The 23187-nt window shown below is 42.9% G+C and overlaps 3 protein-coding genes across 10 annotated transcripts; all 3 read left to right on the forward strand.

Moving 5' to 3' along the window:
- Positions 1-684: 684 nt before the first annotated feature.
- On the forward strand, positions 685-14377 carry LOC131366539 (adhesion G-protein coupled receptor G4). Of its 7 annotated transcripts, none has more exons than XM_058411058.1 (29): positions 685-756; positions 1501-1572; positions 1851-2489; positions 3295-3389; positions 3505-3566; positions 3706-3736; positions 3824-3861; positions 4101-4252; positions 4656-4757; positions 4849-4925; positions 5049-5125; positions 5219-5249; positions 5357-5382; positions 5525-5661; positions 5753-5882; positions 6285-6394; positions 6543-6747; positions 6838-7006; positions 7251-7391; positions 10217-10342; positions 10432-10477; positions 11531-11634; positions 11749-11870; positions 11959-12227; positions 12390-12474; positions 12566-12834; positions 13009-13110; positions 13849-14013; positions 14110-14377. In XM_058411058.1, the coding sequence occupies exons 2-29, from the start codon at positions 1509-1511 to the stop codon at positions 14247-14249; spliced, it is 3714 nt and encodes a 1237-aa protein (XP_058267041.1). In that variant the 5' UTR covers positions 685-756; positions 1501-1508; the 3' UTR covers positions 14250-14377. The 7 variants fall into 7 exon arrangements, with proteins under 7 accessions (XP_058267041.1, XP_058267040.1, XP_058267045.1 ...); XM_058411057.1 differs by having other exon boundaries at positions 689-756; positions 1504-1572; XM_058411055.1 differs by having other exon boundaries at positions 698-756; positions 1504-1572; positions 1848-2489.
- Positions 14378-15051: 674 nt separating this feature from the next.
- Positions 15052-18668, forward strand: htatsf1 (HIV-1 Tat specific factor 1). Its single transcript, XM_058412588.1, has 10 exons — positions 15052-15141; positions 15706-15870; positions 16056-16251; positions 16498-16545; positions 16643-16797; positions 16887-17050; positions 17153-17249; positions 17827-17916; positions 18000-18137; positions 18337-18668. Exons 2-10 carry the CDS (start codon positions 15706-15708, stop codon positions 18616-18618), a joined length of 1335 nt encoding a protein of 444 aa, XP_058268571.1. The 5' UTR covers positions 15052-15141; the 3' UTR covers positions 18619-18668.
- Positions 18669-19197: 529 nt separating this feature from the next.
- si:ch73-52f15.5 (uncharacterized protein LOC100150557 homolog) lies at positions 19198-23187 on the forward strand. 2 transcript variants are annotated; one of them, XM_058412590.1, is made up of 5 exons: positions 19198-19578; positions 19704-19890; positions 20175-20242; positions 20487-20649; positions 20820-23187. In XM_058412590.1, the coding sequence occupies exon 5, from the start codon at positions 20986-20988 to the stop codon at positions 22204-22206; it is 1221 nt and encodes a 406-aa protein (XP_058268573.1). In that variant the 5' UTR covers positions 19198-19578; positions 19704-19890; positions 20175-20242; positions 20487-20649; positions 20820-20985; the 3' UTR covers positions 22207-23187. The 2 variants fall into 2 exon arrangements, with proteins under 2 accessions (XP_058268573.1, XP_058268574.1); XM_058412591.1 differs by having other exon boundaries at positions 19261-19578; positions 20820-21194.

The raw sequence follows: 23187 nt of genomic DNA on the forward strand, positions 1-23187 counted from the left end.
AGATCAGGCATATCATTATGACCACCTGCGTAACATTGTGTTGGTCCCCCTTTTGCTATCAAATCAGCCCTGACCCGTCATGCACTGTGTATTCTGACACCTTTCTATCAGAACCAGCAGTAGCTTCTTCAGCAATTTGAGCAACAGTTTGAGCCAGCCTTCGCTCCCCATGTGCATCAGTGAGCCTTGGTCACCCATGACCCTGTTGCTGGTTCACCACTGTTCCTTCCTTGGACCACTTTTGATAGATACTGAACACCCCACAAGAGCTGCAGTTTTGGAGATGCTCTGATTCAGTCATCTAGCCATCACACTTTGGCCCGTGTCAAACTCAAATCCTTACACTTGTCCATTTCCTGCTCCTAACACATCAACTTTGAGGACAAAATGTTCACTTGCTGCCTAATATATCCCACCCACTAACAGGTACCATGATGAGGAGATAGTGTTATTTACTTTACCCATCAGTGGTCTTAATGTTATGCCTGATCAGTGTATGTGTGTATATATATACTGTATTATTATTATTATTATTATTATCATTATTATATGATTATTATTATTTTATTTTTTTAATCTATTACAGTAGATTAACCTAAATCAGGCCAACTTCTATAGCACAGGCACCAGAGCTCAGAAGAGTATTTGCACACAACTGAGTTTAATGTGTAACCAAGTGGAATTCACACACAACACACAGGCACACAGACACTCACTGAGCCCAGGGACACAGAGACAGAGGGGATTCATACAAAGGTGAGTTTATTCACTAAAATCACACACACACACAGGTGAAGTCTGAGAGAGAGGTGGTGTGTATGTTCTGAGTACATGATAATGATGATGATGATGATGATGATGATATTTGATGTTTAGAGTTGGGTTTAGAGTCAGATCTGACGTAAATCTGCTGTGGAATTAAAACATCTGTGTTTAGAAATCAGTGTAAGATCTTTAACACAGTGGAAAGTGTAAATCAAATTCCTCTTCATCATATAGTCTGAGTGATGGATATATACACACACACTACACACTCTTACACACATAGTAGATGAGCTATAACGATCAGAGTGTGTACGTGTACGTTCCGTGTCGGTCTATACAGCAGTGATCACTCTATACAGTATATATACACAAATAAATCGCTGTTATTGTGTCTCTATTTATGATGTACTGTAGAACACAGTCACTGCAGTCTACACCTTCTTCTAGATCAGATTTTAATTTAGATCAGATTTAAATACAGTTTATATTTTAACACAAATTTTAATACTCTGACTCAGGATGAATTCATTACATGTGTGTGTGTGTGTGTGTGTATGTGTGTGAGACCACTGTCATAAACGTAGAGATGTTCCACAGAATATGGGAAGTTCTCAGTTTGATTATATGTGTCCTTTTCTTTATGACGAGTCGACTCCTGAAACACTCATAAATCAGAAAAAAGATTTAGTCTTCACTGTGTTACATATTATAATGCGTGTGTGTGTGTGTCTCCAGCAGAAGTCATGCTCGGTGTTGGTTTGTGTTTTGTCGTCTTGCTCCTACATGTCTCCTGTGCGAGGGATGCAGGTATTTAATATGTTTTACTATTAATATATATGATTTCATTTCCAGTGTGTCTTTTCTCAGAATCCCTGACGCTTCACATTAAGTCCAATATATGTGTCTTTAATGTGAGTGTACAGATTCTGGAGTGTGTGGATTAACACTGTGATGTTTATCTAAAAGTTAATCACTGCTCTGAACAGGTGTGAAGGCGTTTTAATCCACACTGAGCTCTGAACACGCCCATTTCAAGATGTATTATATTGCAATAATAATAATAATAATAATAAATGTGTCAGCAGTGTCAGAGATTTTATGGGGGAAGACAGTGGTCCTTGAACACACGAGCTGCCAGTTTTGGCGTCTGAATCCAAATGAGTCCTTGCCGTCTCTGTCCGAGTTCACGGTGTGTGTCAACGTGCAGAGGAGCATCAACAGCAAAGTGTGGAGCGCCTTCACCTACCTGCACCCCGACCGCAGCCGCGTGGAGCTCGGGTTCGGTGGGCGCGCGCTGCAGCTGCAGGTGCGTGTGTTCGGGAGGAGCTGGGTGACGGAGGACACGCTCACCGTGGGACAATGGCACGCTGTGTGCATCACGTGGTCCTGCTCGGCCAGCCGGCTCGCGCTCGTCATCGACGGCAAAGCAACGGAGCTGAGAACTGACGCGAGGGAACCGAGCCGAGACGTGGGCGCGTGTGCGCTGGCGGGCGGAGGCTCGCTCACTCTCGGGGCTGCGCATTATTACGTAGGAGACAATATGGAGGTGGAGAGCGGCACCAACCTGCAGGGGCGCGTGACCATGTTCAGGGTGTGGGGCAGAGCACGCAGCGTGCACGAGATCGCCACCAACACCTGCACCGACGGTGACGTCATCAAGTGGCACGGACGCGTGTGGCTCGATCATGACTGCACACCTGTAGTGGACCACACGGTCAAATGCGGTACACACACACACACACACACAAGTGATCAGTTTCTGAAGCGAGTGCAGGCAGGTTGGAATGGGTGGAGAAAGGTGTCGGGAGTTCTGTGTGATAGAAAAATATCAGCGAGAATCAAGGGGAAGGTGTACAAGACAGTGGTGAGACCGGCCATGCTGTATGGTTTAGAGACAGTGTCACTGAGGAAGAGACAGGAGTCAGAGTTGGAGGTAGCAGAGCTGAAGATGCTGAGGTTCTCTTTGGGAGTGACACAGTTGGACAGGATTAGGAACGAGTACAGAGGGACAGCTCATGTTGGACGTTTAGGGGACAAAGTTAGGGAGGCCAGGTTAAGATGGTTTGGACATGTTCAGAGGAGGGAGAGTGACTATATCGGTAGGAGAATGATGAACATGGAGCTGCCAGGCAGGAGGCAAAGAGGAAGGCCAAAGAGGAGGTATATGAATGTAATAAATGAGGATATGAAGCTAGTGGGTGCAAGTGTTGAGGATGCAGAAGATAGGAATAGGTGGAGGGAGATGATTTGCTGTTCCCCTGAAGGGAAAAGCTGAAAGGAGAAGAAGAAGAAGTAAATCAGTTTCTGTAAAGACTGTTAAAGATTCTTATCCTTTGGGGACATTTAGTATTTGTATAAATACTAATAAAAAAGAGATGCAATAAAAAAGAGAATTCTTACAGGTAGCAGAGTTTTTGTAAAATAAAAGTAGTCTTTCCATTTTACATATATCCAGCTTTATCTGAAGCTTTAGCAGATAAACAGGACTGTGTTAGTGTTTTGTGATCATGTGTAAACTTCCTGTTTCAGTGTGGTCTCTGTATGAGCTGAAAGTTCTGCTCCTCATCCTCAGCCATAACAAACCCATCACCACTTACGAGGCTCGAAACATCACATATCACTGGGTAAGTGCTCGGGTTTGCTCTCTTTACCCTGATGTGTTTGTGTGTGTGTATGTGTATGTGTGTGTGATTATTAACAGCTTTGTGGATTTGGTTGTCTCCCTTGGTTGTGTTTCAGTTGAGAACGGTGCTTCCTGTGAATATTTCCCTGCCTACAGTCGTTGTGTTTAAAGCAAAAAGGTGAGAAACACAATCTTCAGTTATTTCATATTGAATATTCACTGATTCTCTAAAGTGTGTGTTTGTGTAAAGCTGACTGTAAAATATAAAGATTGTTTCTGAAATTATTTTTGTTTGTTTGTTTGTTTGTTTTGTGAAGTTTTGCTTGGGCCTACACAGGAAACAAAACAGTAAGTAAAAAAACGGCGCTGAAAAAGTCTCATAAACTAACTGACACTGTCATCATCATCATCATTCGTTCTCTTCATCATTAACAGGATACAGTGAGTCAGAGGAACAATCCTAATGCAAACTGGTAACATCTCGCTCTGTCTCTTACACACACACACACACACACACACACACACACACACACACACACACACAATAAATCTAAATAACAATGTCATGTAATCCACAGTGTTGTTAGACATGATGAAGATGAAGATGTTAGCAAATATTATTCTCATTAGGACTCCTGTGCTAGACATCTGCTCAGGGCATCAATGCAGCTGGTAAAAAAGGGTTTTGAGTTTGAATGTTGTGGTGCTGCAGGTTTGAGGTTATGGCTCATCTGAACGTGATTCCGTGTGAAGATGTGGGAAAAATCCAGGAACAGGTTGTGAATATCCTCAAAAAGGGGTACACCTCACCTACGTATTACCACCTGATTACACATGAGGACGATGTGCATGTTTATCCTACAGGTAACACACACACGCACACACACACACACACACACTTATTAAACCTCATCTACTCAGTGTGTATCAGCTGGGATCTGGGACAATGGACAAACAGCGAGTCAGATTCAGTGAGTGAGTGAGTCATGACATTTGACTCACCTTCATGCAGGATGGAGATGCAGAATATTTACTTTGGTGTTAAATGCTGTGGGGTTTTGTGTAAAGTTGATGAGGTCCAAACTAATAAAACTCACACTGCATAGTGTGAATCATAAATTCTGTTCAAACGATTCATTAAAAAGATTCACTTCAAAAGGATCATTCACAAGCCGCTGCTGCTAACCAGAATCTCAGGTCTCACTGCTGTGAGTTTGTGTGCTTTATAGCATTTTCTGTATATTCATTAGAAGTGTGTGTTTTATAGACTCAAATGAAATTCCTCTTTCAACACCGGAGACTAGCGTCACAGTGACAGACACTCCCACCAACACACCTGTTACAAAGTCCCCGCCCACTGAGGTCACAGGTGAGCGGTGCACATCACCCAAGACAAATTACACTAAATATTCTGAATATTCTGAATATAGTTTGTGTGTGTGTGTGTGTGTGTGTTACAGACAGTTTCTTTAAAGTGAGTTTGAACGTAACCATCACAGGATCAGAGCAGGATCCAGCGCTCACTCTTCAGAGCTGGGTGAGAAATAATCCACGTAACGATCATTCTGACGCCATCATTTCATGTCCTGAAGAGCAGAGAGCATCTGATCAAAAATAAATTTATAATCCTGTGTGTGTGTGTGTGTGTGTGTGTGTGTAGCTTCATGAAACTCTCTCTCTTGAAGGAATGTCTGTGTTGAACTTTCGATTAACGTCTCCACCATCAGGGTGTCGAAGGTCAGCTGTGTTTATGATTTAGATAAAGATAAAATCACTTCTTATTCGACTAAACAGAGGAAATTTATTCATCTGCTCTGTTTTACTTTTCAGTTTGGAGGAGTGCAGCAGCCCCTCGAGTGCGGTACGAGTTTAATTCACCACCTTCACCTCACTCCACCATCAAATCTCCTCTGTAATTAGTCTTTACTCTCTCTCTCTCTCTCTCTCTCTCTCTCTCTTTTCCTGCAGGGATTTTCTCTGATCTCAGCTCAGAGGTGAGGAGTTTCATATCAGCTCCAAATATTTTTGTTTCTTCACCGTGTCAGTTGGACAGCTGGCATGAGTACATTATGTGATGGATGCAGAGTGTATGTGTGTGTGTCTGTGTGTGTGACATTAATGTTCTGCTTGCATTAGTTGTGACTTTCAGATGCTCGTGACGTCGTGTTTGAACGTCGATGAAACACAGAATCAGATACGTCAGCTGTTGGAGCAGGCGTACAGCAGCAGCTCTGTGAACCTGCAAGCCGAACACATCCACATCATGCGCATACGTACAAACCATCACACACACAACACCATAATACTTTATTCACTTCTAATCCTACACAAGTTAGTTTACCTTTGTGTGTGTGTGTGTGTCAGACCCTGGTGAGTGCCCTCAACACCCTCAGCAGACTCGTCAGGGTTTGTACATTTGGAAGAGAACTGCGGCTCAGTGCAGACACACACAGCCATGTGAAGGAGATAAGACACACACAGCAATACGCCAGTGGTACTATACCTCATACACACACACACACACACACACACACTTTTTGTCCAGGACATTCTCAGTGGTCTGGTCAAATCTGTATTTATTCTGAATTTATTTATTTATTTATTTATTTATTTACTAATCTCTGAAAAACCAAATGGAAAATATTATAGGTAATAATGTTTTTTTTTTTTTTTTACATGTATATTTTAGAATGTTCTATGAAACTAAGGGAACCTTTAGGAGTTTGATGTAGAACCCTACATGTTTTACAGAATTATTACCATTTATTACATGTCATTTATTTACAATTCTATAGAAATTTACTGGAAACTTTCGACAGTGCATTGTGGGTTGAGAAATGAGGTGTTATTTACTAATTTTTAGCAAGAATGCTAATGTGTGTGTGTGTGTGTGCAGTTTGCTGTGTGCTGTGACTAATCGTGCGGTGTGGATCGCTTCGGACCTGAGGGACTGTCCCACTGTAGTGAACACACTCTCTGACCTCGAGCAGATCACAGTCACTAAAGGTGAACGTCTCAGAGAAAGAATTTGCAATACTGCTTTATTTATTTTATTTCTTAAGTGCCAGCCTCAGGGTGAATAGTGCAGGAGTGTGTTGCACAGTGCAGGAGTGGTTATTGAAACCCAGCCGGTGATGAGTGTTTCTCTCGACAGACACGGCGAAGGATGTGCTGAAGATAATCGTGGACATCATGAAAGAGAGCAAGGGCCTGAACAAGCGAGACCTGTGGCTGGTGCTGAACACACTGGAGATTGTGCTGAATGTCAGCACCATGACCTTTGAGCTCGCTCAGGTCATCATCAACATCACATCAGACATCCTGAACTCAAAGAGCGACCTTCATCCCTTCACTAACTAGTGAGAGACACACTGCAGCATCCAGACTAACACATCACCATCTCAAACAAAACCAACAACTCAGTGTGTGTGTGTGTGTGTTTGAGACAGTATTCTGAACATCACAGAGAGGGTTGGAAACAAAATGTCTGATCTGAATAACAGCTCTGTCAGTGTGGTGGCTGCAGCGTTAGCTCTGTCTGTGGTTAATATCGACACGAAGAATTTCTACAATCTGACATTTGGAGTCACATCGATGACCAGCGAACCACATCCAGCGGTACACACACACACACACACAGTTTGTTTCAGTTTTTATGAGATGTTCGAGCCGTCAAGGCTGAGATGCCAATCTTAATGTGGATTTTAGTTGGATGTGTGTTTGGCATCTTGTTGAAGGTCTTAACCTCTTGGCTGAGAAAAAACATTTTTTCAGTATGCTGAAGTGTCCAGGGATAATAACAGTGGTGCAGTGTGTCCAAAATATCACTGTATCAATATAGTGTGTGTGTGTGTGTGTGTAGGTGTATATTAATCAGGACCCAGCTGAGGGCACTGTGGTCTTCATCTCTCTCCCTCCATCTCTCCATGCCAGTTTCCCCCCAAGCTACTACTCCAATCCCCAAGTGCAATTCCAGTTCTATGGTGTTCCTGCACTCTTTCAGGTACTGCTGAGTAACTTGCTGACCACACCCACTCACCACGTTCATTCTAAACACCCACTCACCACACCCAATCACCCCATCCACTCTAAACATACACTCACCACACCCATTCTAAACACCCACTCACCACACCCACTCACCACATCCACTCACCACATCCACTCTAAACACCCACTCACCACACCCAATCACCCCATCCACTCTAAACATACACTCACCACACCCATTCTAAACATACACTCACCACACCCACTCTAAACATACACTCACCACATCCAATCACCTCATCCACTCTAAACACCCACTCACAACATCCACATTAAACACCCACTCACCACACCCACTTTAAACACCCACTCACCACACCCACTCACCACATCCACTCACCACATCCACTCTAAACACCCACTCACCACACCCACTCTAAACATACACTCACCACACCCATTCTAAACATACACTCACCACACCCACTCTAAACATACACTCACCACATCCAATCACCTCATCCACTCTAAACACCCACTCACAACATCCACATTAAACACCCACTCACCACACCCACTCACCACATCCACTCACCACATCCACTCTAAACACTCACTCACCACATCCACTCTAAACACCCACTCACCACATCCACTCTAAACACCCACTCACCACATCCACTCTAAACACTCACTTACCACATCCACTCACCACATCCACTCTAAACACCCACTCACCACATCCACTCTAAACACCCACTCACCACATCCACTATAAACACTCACTTACCACATCCACTCTAAACACTCACTCACCACATCCACTCTAAACACCCACTCACCACATCCACTTTAAACACTCACTCACCACATCCACTCTAAACACTCACTTACCACATCCACTCACCACATCCACTTTAAACACTCACTCACCACATCCACTCTAAACACTCACTTACCACATCCACTCTAAACACTCACTCACCACATCCACTCTAAACACTCACTCACCACATCCACTCTAAACACTCACTTACCACATCCACTCACCACATCCACTCTAAACACTCACTTACCACATCCACTCTAAACACTCACTCACCACATCCACTCTAAACACTCACTTACCACATCCACTCTAAACACTCACTCACCACATCCACTCTAAACACTCACTCACCACATCCACTCTAAACACTCACTTACCACATCCACTCTAAACACTCACTCACCACATCCACTCTAAACACCCACTCACCACATCCACTTTAAACACTCACTTACCACATCCACTCACCACATCCACTCTAAACACCCACTCACCACATCCACTCTAAACACTCACTCACCACATCCACTCACCACATCCACTCTAAACACTCACTCACCACATCCACTCACCACATCCACTCTAAACACCCACTCACCACATCCACTCTAAACACTCACTCACCACATCCACTCACCACATCCACTCTAAACACTCACTCACCACATCCACTCACCACATCCACTCTAAACACCCACTCACCACATCCACTCTAAACACTCACTTACCACATCCACTCACCACATCCACTCTAAACACCCACTCACCACATCCACTCTAAACACCCACTCACCACATCCACTATAAACACTCACTTACCACATCCACTCTAAACACTCACTCACCACATCCACTCTAAACACCCACTCACCACATCCACTTTAAACACTCACTCACCACATCCACTCTAAACACTCACTTACCACATCCACTCACCACATCCACTTTAAACACTCACTCACCACATCCACTCTAAACACTCACTTACCACATCCACTCTAAACACTCACTCACCACATCCACTCTAAACACTCACTCACCACATCCACTCTAAACACTCACTTACCACATCCACTCACCACATCCACTCTAAACACTCACTTACCACATCCACTCTAAACACTCACTCACCACATCCACTCTAAACACTCACTTACCACATCCACTCTAAACACTCACTCACCACATCCACTCTAAACACTCACTCACCACATCCACTCTAAACACTCACTTACCACATCCACTCTAAACACTCACTCACCACATCCACTCTAAACACCCACTCACCACATCCACTTTAAACACTCACTTACCACATCCACTCACCACATCCACTCTAAACACCCACTCACCACATCCACTCTAAACACTCACTCACCACATCCACTCACCACATCCACTCTAAACACTCACTCACCACATCCACTCACCACATCCACTCTAAACACCCACTCACCACATCCACTCTAAACACTCACTCACCACATCCACTCACCACATCCACTCTAAACACTCACTCACCACATCCACTCACCACATCCACTCTAAACACCCACTCACCACATCCACTCTAAACACTCACTCACCACATCCACTCTAAACACTCACTTACCACATCCACTCACCACATCCACTCTAAACACCCACTTACCACATCCACTCTAAACACCCATTCACCACATCCACTTACCACATCCACTCTAAACACCCACTTACCACATCCACTCTAAACACCCATTCACCACATCCACTTACCACATCCACTCACCACACCCACTCACATCAGCCACCAAATCAACACCCACTCACCACACCCACTTACCACATTCACTCACCACACCCATCCACCCATTCATAACACCCACCCACCCACTCACTGCACCTACTCAGCACACCCACTTACAACATCCACTCTACTCACCACATCCACTCACCACACCCACCCACTCACTCACCACACCCACTCACTCCACACCCACTTTGACCCCTCCTCCTCTGTGTGTCTGCAGAATTGTGAGAAAGGGAAGGTGTTGAACACGTATGTTGTAGCTGCCAGTGTAATAAACGCAGTGCAGCCCATCAGTGATCTGAAGGTTCCAGTTGTTGTCATGCTGCACCACCTCAACACCAACACAGTGTGTGATCATCAACTCACTTACTCATTAATCATCAGCACATTGATCCAGTTATCTGTATGCTCTGATTAAACCCTATTTGTTTACAGCTTCATAGAGATGTTCAGTGTGTGTACTGGAACTTCAGTATGAATGGTGGGTCTTGAATCTTCTTCTTCTTCTTCTTCTTATATTATTAAAGTTGTTGTTGTTAAATCTGATCTAAACTATGGTTTAGTATGTTCTTGTGCCGCTGATTGTCACTGATTGCTGATGAATCTGTGTTCATTTAAAGACAGTCAGCTTTCAGCATGTAGTTTACAGGTGTAGCATAGAGCTAACATCAAAAAACATGAAAGTTATGCTTTGGTTACTCTCAGGTCTCTTTGGTCTCTTTAGGACGGTGGTTGAGACTAAAAATAATAAACAAAATAACAAATCCAAAAACACAACGACATTGTAGACCTGTGTTCTTTAGGTGTGTTTAGACATAGGAAACTAATCTTTATGCCATGATACACTATCAATATATCCAAAATCACGGCATATGAATGTCCATTCTCAAAGTAGCGCTGAATTAATTTTTGTTCAGATTTGTTATCGTGTTTTTGGAATTTTCTTTTTTTTCTTCTGGATTTGTTATTGTGTTTTTGGAATTTTCTTTTTTTTCTTCTGGATTTGTTATTGTGTTTTTGGATTCATTATTTTTATTTTGTATTTCTTATTGTGTTTTTGGATTTGTTTTTGTGTTTTTGGATTTGTTATTCTTATTTCGGATTTGTTACTGGGCTTTCGAAATTTTCTTTTTATTCTGGATTTGTTATTGTGTTTTTGGAATTTTCTTTTCTTTCTGGATTTGTTATTTTGTTTTCAGATTTGTTTTTTTCCTGGATTTGTTTTTTTCCTGGATTTGTTATTTTGTTTTTGGATTTGTTATTGTGTTTTTGGATTTTTTTTCCTGGATTTATTTTTTCGGTTTTGTTATTGTGTTTCCAGATTTGTTATAGTGTTTTTGGATTTGTCATTTTGTTTTGCACTTCTCAGCCACCGTACTTTAGTGTTCTAAGTGCTTGTTAGAGTTACAAAAGGTGCTTAGACCCCGCAGATCGCTGCTTGCAGAAATATTTGTTATTACTATCTCACCTCTACATGTGATTTGTGTGTGTGTGTGTGTGTGTCTGTGTGTGTGTGTCTGTGTGTGTGTTTTAGGTGGTTTTGGAGGTTGGAGCCCCAGAGGATGCTGGAAACACAACACAACTCATAACTACACAACCTGCATGTGTGATCACCTCACACACTTTGGCGTGCTGCTGGTAACTGAACCGTCTCACACTCTTCTCAGCACTCATCAGTATAAACAATCCTGCTGGGATTTGTCCAAAACATGTCTCTATGTGTGTGTGTGTGTGTGTGTGTGTGTGGTTTAGGACATATCCAGGACTCCCGTTGATGAGAAAAATGAGAAGATCCTCACTCTCATCACATACACAGGGTGTGGCATGTCTTCTTTCTTCCTTGGTGTGACGGTGCTGACCTACACACTGCTGGAGTGAGTCACACACACACATACACACACACACACACACACATTAACACACACATTATCACACACTCACACACTCTTTTAACACACACAGGAAGTTGAGGTGTGATTACCCGTCTCAGATCCTGCTGAACCTCTCCATCGCTCTGCTTGGCCTCAATCTTGTTTTCCTCGTTAACTCCTGGATTTCTTCCTTTGGGCTGGCCGCCCTCTGCGTTGCCGTGGCAACCACTCAGCACTACTTCCTCTTGGCCTCGTTTACCTGGATGTTCCTGGAGGCAGTGAACATGTACTTTGCCCTCGTTAAAGTGTTCAACGCCTATGTGCCTTCTTACATCCTCAAATTCTGCTTCATCGGCTGGGGTGGGGCGTCTCTGCTTGATCTTCATCATCAGTATCACTACAGTTATTATTGTTATTATTATTATTATTGTTGTTGTTGTTGTATAATAATAATAATAATAAGTGTGTTAGTGTGCGTTAGTGACTGCCTGAGTAGTGGACACCATGTTATTTAAACTGCAGGTGTTCCTCTGCTGATCTGTTGTTTGGTCTTGGTGGTGAAACCCGACTCATACGGACTCCTGCTGCTCGAGAACTCAGAAATGTTGTGAGCATTTTTACACTTAATGAACAATTTAACATGATTTTAACACATTTATGTAATTTTCTGTCTGTCTTTCTCTCCACCCCCCATGCAGCTGCTGGGTATCTGACAGTGTGGTGTTCTACGTGTGTGTGGTGGGTGTAGTGGGATTGATTCTGCTGGTGAACGGTTCTGTGTTCCTCTTGGTTCTGCTGCAGGTGAGGAGGGCGTGTGTGAGCGAGCACAGAGGTGTGATAAAGGAGCTGCGAGGCGTCACTAGTCTCACTCTGCTGCTCGGACTTACCTGGAGCTCCGCCTTCCTCACCTGGGGTGATGCCAGAGTCCCGCTACTCTACATCTTCTCCATCCTCAACAGCCTGCAAGGTGAGATCACACGGGGGCGGGGCTTAATCACAGGTGTGAATGTATAAAGCTGAGCTTTTGAACTGGTGTGACAAAAAAGTTGCAGAGCTTGTTTACACGCATGTGTGTGTTGGGGGGGGGTGAGATGGTACTTGAAGTAACATTCTGAACAGGTGACATGTTTGTGTTTTTCAGGTTTCTTTATTTTTCTGTTTCAATGTCTGATGAAGGAAAATGTGCGTAAGCAGTGGAGAGTGCACTTGTGCTTCGGACGCTTCAAACTGCAGGAGTACTCAGGTACCAAAAACCAACCAATCAGCTGAAAGATCAGTAAAGACATCACTTAAGCCCTCTGTACTGGTCAGGGCTAAATAAGCGGGTTACATTCTTACGTGATTAGATTCTATGATTCTGTGTGGATTGAACCACTTGGAGACCATAGTGCTGACTTTGACCTGCTGTTTCAGTGGTTGTTTTTGTGCTCAAGTCTCCATCAGTGAACATTTGAAGTCTTTGGCAGGAAGGAATTCGTGTTAAATCTATAATGGACTCAGAAATGGACTGATTTATAAATTGCTCTGGAGATTCTCTTTACACAACACCACTATATACTATATGCAGCTGTAGAAAGGACAATATTTATAATCCCACTCTCTGGTGTTTATAATGATTTATAATCCCACTCTCTGGTGTTTATAATGATTTATAATCCCACTTCTCTGGTGTTTATAATGATTTATAATCCACTCTCTGGTGTAACACAGATGAGGTTGAGGTTTCCTTTTCAGTCTGGTCCCTCTCAAGGTTTTGTCCTCATATCATCTCGGGGAGTTTTTTTATTGCCTCTAGCTTGAGATCATTAGAGATATATAAAATTTTATATAGTTTTACATTTCTGTAAAGCTGCTTTTAAAAGCATGATACAAATAAAAAATGAATTGAAAATTGCTTAATTGTTAATTGAAAATTGTGATTAATTAATTCAGGAATTGTGTGTGTGTGTGTGTGTGTGTGTGTGTTTTTTCTCATATGCAGAATGGAGTCACACTCCTCCCATCATCAACAAACCCAAACACACTCCGATGCTGACCTTCTCCACTGCAGCTTCAGTCAGATCCAATAAATCCAACTCAACTCAGAGCTCCTCAGCTTCCTCCCACTGCACTGAACACCACTTCTCTGTGAAGAGTCCTGACCTGGGTAACACACACACACACACACAGGTGTTGCACAAAGATGTGGTACAGATTCCTTCTCTGTTATTAACTCGGTGTTGTGTTGTATTTGTGTGTGCAGGTGTGGTGTATCAGCAGAGCTTCATCCTGCCTCGAGCACAGCGAGTACACACTCCACTCCCCGAGGGTGCAGGGTACAACACACGCTCCCTAAACTGGATACCTAAAGAGGTTCCTGACTATGATGTCTACTTCAACTAGCACTTGTTTCTGGCTGTACGCCACTCTGCTGTTTTGTGATGAATACAGGATGTAGTGTGTTTCTGTTTAAATGAGCTATGTTTTTAAACAAATCAAAGCAAGTCAATAAATATAACTAGCAAAATGTACATTCTGATTATGTGTGATAACGGCTGTCGTTAACTGTCTGTTACTGTGAAGTGTGCTGTGTATAGAAAGTGTAGAGCAAATACATTCTTCTCTTTCCTTTTCTGATGATAAACACTGTCTTTTGCACACTGTGACACACACACACACACAGACACACCCTGGGTACCATTTGAATTGTGGGATTGAATCGTGTCTCATAAGGGTGTCTTAAACCCAAGCAGCTGTCCAACACGGTGTTGCATGTTCACTCACACAAGAATGAATAAATACAGTGTGTCACAGTGGTTGGGCTGCTGATCACAAGGCTTTCAATTCAGGTCTCAACACCACCAAGGCCTGCTGCTTAGTGAAAAAGTGAGCTGTTCTGGATAAAGGCAGCGGCCAAATGCCAAAACTGTAAAATAAATAAATAAATAAATAAATAAATAAATAATAATAATAAAATAAATAAATAAATAAATAAAGTACAGTGTGCAGAACAGAGTGGGTTTCTGAACACATGCTGCACATCATTATAATCTAAACAAAAGGGGCGGGGATTGTTGCAGATCAAAATTTATTTATTTATTTATTTATTTATTTATTTATTTATTTATTTATTTCACCAACATCTACTTTAATCTTCGTATTCTACTTTTAATATTTTAATATAAAATTATTCATCGACACGGAACTTTAGAGATGGAGCACAGTTGCTGTCAGGATTAATCACAAAGCCGGACTAACCGGAAGTAGGTAACCCGCGAGATTCGGGCGCATAAAGGTAAGCGCTAGCTGTTTTATTTAGTCGCGCTTTTGTTTTGAATTATTGTAATTTATATGTTGATGTTTAAGTGGTGATGAACATAAGAGCCAGTAATGTATTTGAAGCTACGTTATGTCTGTTAGTTTAGCTTAGCCTAGCTTCAGTCTCTAATAGTCGCGCTGTCGCGTTATAACGAGCTGTGGGTCAGTATTAATGTTTATAACACATAATAACTGGATCTGAAACTGCTGTCCTATTCCCTGAACACGTAGAACAGATACAGTTGTTACTTTGGAGATACAGGAGAAAATGTTTCACTCTTTTATTTTGTCCCAAACGTTTTTTCCACTTTTCTATCTGTACAGAAGAGTTAAAGTGAACTCTGAGGAGTGAAGTGGTTCATATCAGGACACACACACACACACATACATACACACACATATAGGATCAGGACACACACACACACTCTCTCTCTCTCTCTCTCTCTCTCTCATATTCATGTCACTCAATAAAACTTATTTCTTGTCTCCTTTTGGAGCAGAAAACTTTCAGCCTTCTGCCTTTATTCCTGTTCATGTGTAGATGAGCGGCGACTCGGACGGGAATCAGGAGTTTCATGAGCAGCTTCGGCTGCAGGAGCTGTATGGTCAGAGGAGGGATGATGGAGATGATCCGTACACATACGTCGACCCTGAGGACGGCACCGTCTACGACTGGGACCACGACAAGAAGGCCTGGTTTCCAAAGGTGTGTTCATAAATTTTAATATTATTTTTAAATGTCGTTCATTAGTTCATTGTTATGTTTAGTTTTTTTCTTTTAAGATTTTCAATATAAACATATATTTATTTATATTTTTTTGTACCATCTTTTGGATTAGTGGATTTGTGTAAAACAGGTTTGCAGAATCGTGAAGGTGTTTGTGTGTGCAGATAACGGAGGACTTCATGGCTGCGTATCAGGCAAATTATGGCTTCAGTGAAGATGCAGCTTCAGCAGCGGCAGGAGAACCTCAGCCTGAAAAACCTAAAGAGGAGACAGAGAAAGAGGAGAAGCAGGAGGAGGAAGTGACAGACTCGGGTACTAAAGAGGAAAAGAAGAAAGGAGAGAAGAGGAAAGCGGAACCAGGTGTGTATATACACCAGCGGTGTGACAGAATCTGAACCTCAACATTTACATAAAGTTTTCACAGTGCACATTATTTGTTTGTTTATTTATTTATCTATTTTTATTATTTTTAAAAATAATTGATTCCCTCTATGAAGACTTGTTGAAACCCCTGCATGTAAATAAGCTCTGTTCTGATTGGCTGACTGTTCTCCATAAGAAATGTAAAACTATGAGTAACCGACTGCTTCTTTCTCACATGTATAGGCTGGTTCGATATTGAGAAAGAGAAAAACACAAATGTTTATGTGTCAGGTAAGTATCGATATAAATATTCATTGTGTACAGTATTAATGTGTTCTCCTTATTTACATAAGTACATGCTTTATTATTGTGTGTGTGTGTGTGGCAGGTCTCCCCCCTGATATCACTCCTGATGAGTTTGTGGAGTTAATGTCTAAATGTGGAATAATAATGAGAGACCCGATGACAGAGGAGTATAAAATTAAATTGTATAAAGACAGTGAGGGGAATCAGAAAGGAGACGGACTCTGCTGTTACCTGAAGGTCAGCGACTGAAACACACACACTCCTGATGCACCCTAACATCATATTTATTTCTGTAGTCATTTGTATTTTTGTGTGTGTTTGATTAGAGAGAGTCGGTAGCTCTGGCTGAGCGTTTGTTGGACGATTATGAGATCCGAGGTTACCGGCTGCACGTTGAAGCGGCTCGCTTTGAGCTGAAAGGCCAATACGACGCCAGCAAAAAGAAAAAGAAGACCAAAGAATATCGGAAAAAACTGCAGAAGCAGCAGAAGTACTGTTGTATTTATTTATTCATTCCATTGTTTTTATTTCTTTCATTTCTGCGTAAAGAGTGTTTGCCAGTCGAGCTGATGTTACCTGCTGGTGTTTGCAGGCAGTTGGACTGGAGACCTGAGAAGACAGGAGAAGCACGTAAGAGACACGAGCAAGTGGTGATCATCCAGAACATGTTCCATCCCACTGACTTTGAGGTAGAACCCCTCCTCCTGCATATGGACACACTCTTACTGCACACTCATCCACAACGACATCCATATAATCAACCAAATCACACCAGTGATTCACTGAGATCAGATCAGTAAAGTGATTCAGAATGAATGACTTCAAGGAATCAAATTGTTCATTAAGTAAATCAGTTCTACTGGACATTTTATGCAAGTGATTTTATTTTTAATGATTAAGATTTGATTATTTTGCTTATTAAGAATGATCTTTCGTTACTATTAGCATTGCTAATATTTTGACAGCTTCACTGTGTGCTGTTTTTAGCATTTAAATTTACAGAAAAATAATCGTAAAAATAATAGTAAAGTCAGTTTACAGTGAAGTATGTTATATGCAGAAATGATGGTGTATGTGCAGAGTGCCACGAGGAAACATTTGTAGAGGAAATGTCCAGTGGATGAATTGCGTTGGTGTCACAGCAAAGTAACAGTCTTCAGCCAGCAGGGGGCACTGTGGGGATAAAAACTGTAGTGGGGTGTGTGTGTGAGTGTGTTGTGTGGTGTGGTGCACTTTGGTGATGTCATGTCTCCCATCTTTCCTCAGGAGGATCCACTGGTGTTGAATGAGTACCGAGAGGACCTGCGCTCAGAGTGTGAGAAATTTGGGGAGGTAAAGAAGGTCATCATATTTGATGTAAGTATCATTACTGTTATATCAACAGATTAATAATTATGTTAAAGCATCCTGTTTATAGGAACCGTGTGTGTGTGTGTCAGAGACACCCTGACGGCGTGGCCTCCGTGGCATTTAAGAACCCAGAAGAGGCGGATATGTGTGTGGCAGCTCTGAACGCACGCTGGTTTGGAGGAAGACAGCTTTCAGTTCAGCTGTGGGATGGAGCCACTGACTACCAGGTAACTAACACACACACACACACACACTGGATGGACTTAAAGTGAGGATGGAGCTATGGAAATGCATTATCAGAAAGTAGCATCCTCGTAGAATCTCAAGACTGTGTTCACAAATCCTCATGTTCCCCTCTCTCTCTCTCTCTCTCTCTCTCTCTCTCCCCCTCTCCCTCTCCCCCCCTCTAACCCCCCCCCCTCTCAGGTGGACGAGACTGTGAGGGAGAGAGAAGAGAGGTTAAAAGGTTGGTCGACTTTTCTGGAAGATGAAAAGGCACAAGAAAAGAATTTAAAAGGAGGAGAGGGAGCGGCAGAGGCAGGACATCAGGAAAAGGAGAAAGTGAAACAGCAGGAAGAGGAGAAAGAGAAACAACAGGAAGATGAAGAAGAGAAACGACAGGAAGAGGAAGAAAAAATGGAAGAGAAGGAGGAAGCGACCGTTGAATCCACTGACAGTAGTTTGGCTGGCAGCGATGATGAGTCTTAAGGGTGTGTGTGTGTGTGTGTGTGTGTGTGTGTGTTTTGATGTATAGTTTAAATTGCTGATGGTCATTAGTTTGATTTTTCGGTGTGTAAACATACTGTTTTATAATGAAAATAAAATCATCAGTGTGTGTTTCTCTTTTCAATGTCAGTTTTATGATAATCAGGTCTCTGTGTGTGTGTGTGTGTGCGCGTGCATGTGTTTAAGTGGTCAGAGGTGGCTTTAGTGTTTTATAGGCTCTTGAAACTCATAGGGGTGTGTGTTATTTAACAAAATGATCATTAAATACATGTGTCCCTGCATACCGTGAGGAGAGGAATGTCTCAGTGCCACACCTCCTACACCACTAACCTCCACCCCTTTACCCAAACAAACACCTTTACCTCACCTGCTCTGCCTCAGGTCACTCGGGAGTGTGTGAGTGAGTGACAGTGGCACTGCTTTGACCTCACACCTCACTTTCACAGACAGAAAAATGAAATGAACTGATTCACTCGACCCCCCCCCCTTCTCTCTATCTCTCTCACCCCCCCTTCCCTCTCTTTCTTTCTTTCTTTCTTTCTTTCTGCGGTGTTTCAGGTTAAACCGGTATCACCTCGCGTGATTAGGGCGTCGCGCGCGTGCCTGAGTGATGATGCGCGCTCGCGAAGGCGCGTAAAATAATCAAAAGCAGCTGTTATATATAAACTCGCCCTCGAGTGCACGCGCATCAGCCGCCTCCCTCGGAGATCAGTGCGCTGGTTGTTTACACGACTTTCTTTTATGATTGTTGTTTTTAATAAATCGCTTTTAAGAAGACCGCGGTCTAAAGGTTTGTCGAGATTGCCAAAGAATGTTTCGTTGTGGCGCTTAACTTTTCTATCACACACACACACAAACTGTACAGCCTTGTTTAAAAGAGTCGATTCACTTAAGTGATTCATAAATGGACGTTATTGCGGAGTGAACGCGCGCAGAGACACGGTGAGTTTTATTCAATTCACTTTCCTCTGAAGCTCATTAATCATCAGACTGCAGAAAAAAACTCATTTTGTTTACTTTTTGCGAGTTAATAAACTTAATTCTGTGTGTGTGTGTGTGTTTAATAGTCAGAGATGGAGAACAGAATGGAGGAAAAGCCAAGCACTGCGTCTTCTCGGAGTGTCATTGTCACTTATTATGAAGGAGACATTAACACGGTGGTGGATGAACACTTCTTCCGCGCGCTGAATAAAAACAGCACTCCTAAAGACCTGAGTGTTAAACAGAGAGAGAGACAAACACCACACAACACTGGTGAGACACACACACACACACACACACACACACACGACTTCAAGTGTGTACAATCAATAGAGCACGGGCCAGGGGGCGTGTCTTGTTCTTAGCTGATTGTGTTTTTATTCTTGACTCCTGCTTCTGCATGAAACCTTTAGCATGCTAGCTAGCTATTTTCTCACAAGTGCTTTAATTCTGTGCTGCATTTATAACAACGTGTATCTCAGAGCTCATGTTTGAAAACCCATCTGTTTGGTGCTTGACTTATTTTAGGACTCTTTGTGTTCGTTTTTACATTACAGAGTCTCTGCGTCCTCCCTCATGGTCTTCATCCTGGTCCAGGAGAAGTGTGTGTCCTACTCCCACAAGTGTGAGTTAGACTCTGTCATAACCCTGTCATAAGACACACACACACACAGGTTTTTTTTGTGAATCAAACAGACATCAGGCTGTAAAATGGATAACTTCTGTGCCCTCAGTCACAATCCAGCTGATGTATGTATTAGCTGCATTAACTGCATCACCTATTCATCATGCTAGAGTATCTGTAAAGACCATGTCACATGATCTGTTTCAAGTTAAAATAATAACAGTACTTTTTTATCTAACCTTAGCACCTGGCCCCGTGTTTCTCTGCTGAGGAAGCAGTTCGGTCTTCATCGGTGATCGTCAGTCGGCCTGAAACTCCTGCTTCCTGGCGCCTACCTGAAAACTACGTGCTGACTCCATTAGCGTACCAACCGTCTACAGCTCCGCCGTTCCACCCTCCAGAATGAGGTAGTGTGGTAAAAACTTCTTGAAACTATGCGCTCAGGCCAGTTTCTCTAATGAACAAGAAAAGAGCAAAAATAACTAACCGAGAGATACAGGACCGAAAATTCTACTGCTGACTAATGCTAATGGATGACTGATGATTAACATTTTTAATCTAGTTAAAATTTTTGCAGGTGTTTGGACATCTGAGAACAGCAAGGATTTATACTGCTGTAGACACGGGCATAAATCACGTACTACACCACCCCTATACTACACCACTCACACTACAACACCCCTGTACTGCACCACTCACACTACACCACTCACACTACACCAGCCCTATACTACACCAGCCCTATGCTACACCACCCCTGTACTACACCACTCACACTACACCACCCCTATACTACACCACCCCTATGCTACACCACCCCTGTACTACACCACTCACACTACAACACCCCTGTACTGCACCACTCACACTACACCACTCACACTACACCAGCCCTATACTACACCAGCCCTATGCTACACCACCCCTGTACTACACCACTCACTACACCACCCCTATACTACACCACCCCTATGCTACACCACCCCTGTACTACACCACTCACACTACACCACTCACACTACACCACCCCTATACTACACCAGCCCTATGCTACACCACCCCTGTACTACACCACTCACACTACACCACCCCTATACTACACCACCCCTATGCTACACCACCCCTGTACTACACCACTCACACTACACCACTCACATAACACCACCCCTGTACTAAACCACTCACACCACACCACTCACACTACACCAGCCCTATACTACACCAGCCCTATGCTACACCACCCCTGTACTACACCACTCACACTACACCACCCCTATGCTACACCACCCCTGTACTACACCACTCACACTACACCACCCCTATGCTACACCACCCCTGTACTACACCACTCACACTACACCACCCCTATACTACACCAGCCCTATGCTACACCACCCCTGTACTACACCACTCACACTACACCACCCCTATACTACACCACCCCTATGCTACACCACCCCTGTACTACACCACTCACACTACACCACTCACATAACACCACCCCTGTACTAAACCACTCACACCACACCACTCACACTAGACCACTCACACTACACCACCCCTGTACTAAACCACTCGCACCACACCACTCACACCATACCACTCACACCACACCACTCTCACTACACCACTCTCACTACACCACTCTCACTACACCACTCTCACACTACACCACTCTCACTACACCACTCTCACTACACCTCTCACACTACACCACTCTCACTACACCACTCTCACACTACACCACTCTCACTACACCTCTCTCACTACACCTCTCTCACTACACCTCTCTCACTACACCTCTCTCACTACACCACTCTCACTACACCACTCTCACTACACCTCTCTCACTACACCTCTCTCACTACACCTCTCTCACTACACCTCTCTCACTACACCTCTCTCACTACACCACTCTCACTACACCACTCTCACTACACCTCTCTCACTACACCACCCCTTGAAGAACCCTTTGAAGAAGAACTGACATAACTCATTCCCTGCCCCTCTGTAGAGCATTTATCAGCTTTGTGGTCTTTTATTAAGAGATCAGTGAATAATGTTAAACCGATGACAAGTACCTGAGAATATAATCTTCATGATGGATCGTGTTGCTAATTCTGGAGCTCAGATGAAGGTGAATTAATAACGAGCTGATTTCATTAACAAAGAGCAGAAATAGTAAGAATCACCGCAGGTGATATTCATTATTAAACAGCACATCATTCAAAATCTGACTTCCTGTACCTGTTTAGCTCCAGAAAAGAAGATTGAGGGTTTGTAATATATTATCTAATAATATTTCTATAAAATGCAAAGAGAGCTCAGGGAGAGAACATGGCTCAGTGTAGGGCTTCACTAAGAGAAGATGTTTTAACGTGTCATGTATGTTCTATGTATATTGTATTTCATTTTGTTCACTAGTTTTTGTTCAGCAGTTCAGATGAGATTAGAATAAAGCACCAGCAGGGGGCAGCACTGACTCACTTCTACACACTGATGGTCTGCTATCACTCTGTAGAGTTGAGATGTTTACTTCCTCTCGTTGGAAGTGATGCTTAATTTCAGCTCTAATAAAGTGCGTTAGATGATGATGTGTATATCATAATCCATCACGAAGCTCATGCTGAACATCCTGTAAACACACTCAGTAGTGTGTGTCTCTGCTCTTCTACACCTGTACGCTGGAATGATTTATGATGCCACTATCTGGGTTCCATTTCAGTCTGGTTCCTTTCACGGTTCCTTCCTCGTGTCGTCTCAGGGACTTTTTTTTCAAGCATGTTGTTGTTGTTACCACTGGATTGTTCATTAGGGATCTAAATCTACATGTGGATTTCTGTAAACAATGTTGGTGAAACTGTCTGTTTATAAACACGCTATAAAAATAAAAAAAAAACTGTATAGCACTATCAATGATAAATTAATAAAAAGTGAAACTTGTA

Source organism: Hemibagrus wyckioides, linkage group LG16 (assembly GCF_019097595.1).
Source record: "Hemibagrus wyckioides isolate EC202008001 linkage group LG16, SWU_Hwy_1.0, whole genome shotgun sequence".
Lineage (NCBI taxonomy): Eukaryota > Metazoa > Chordata > Actinopteri > Siluriformes > Bagridae > Hemibagrus > Hemibagrus wyckioides.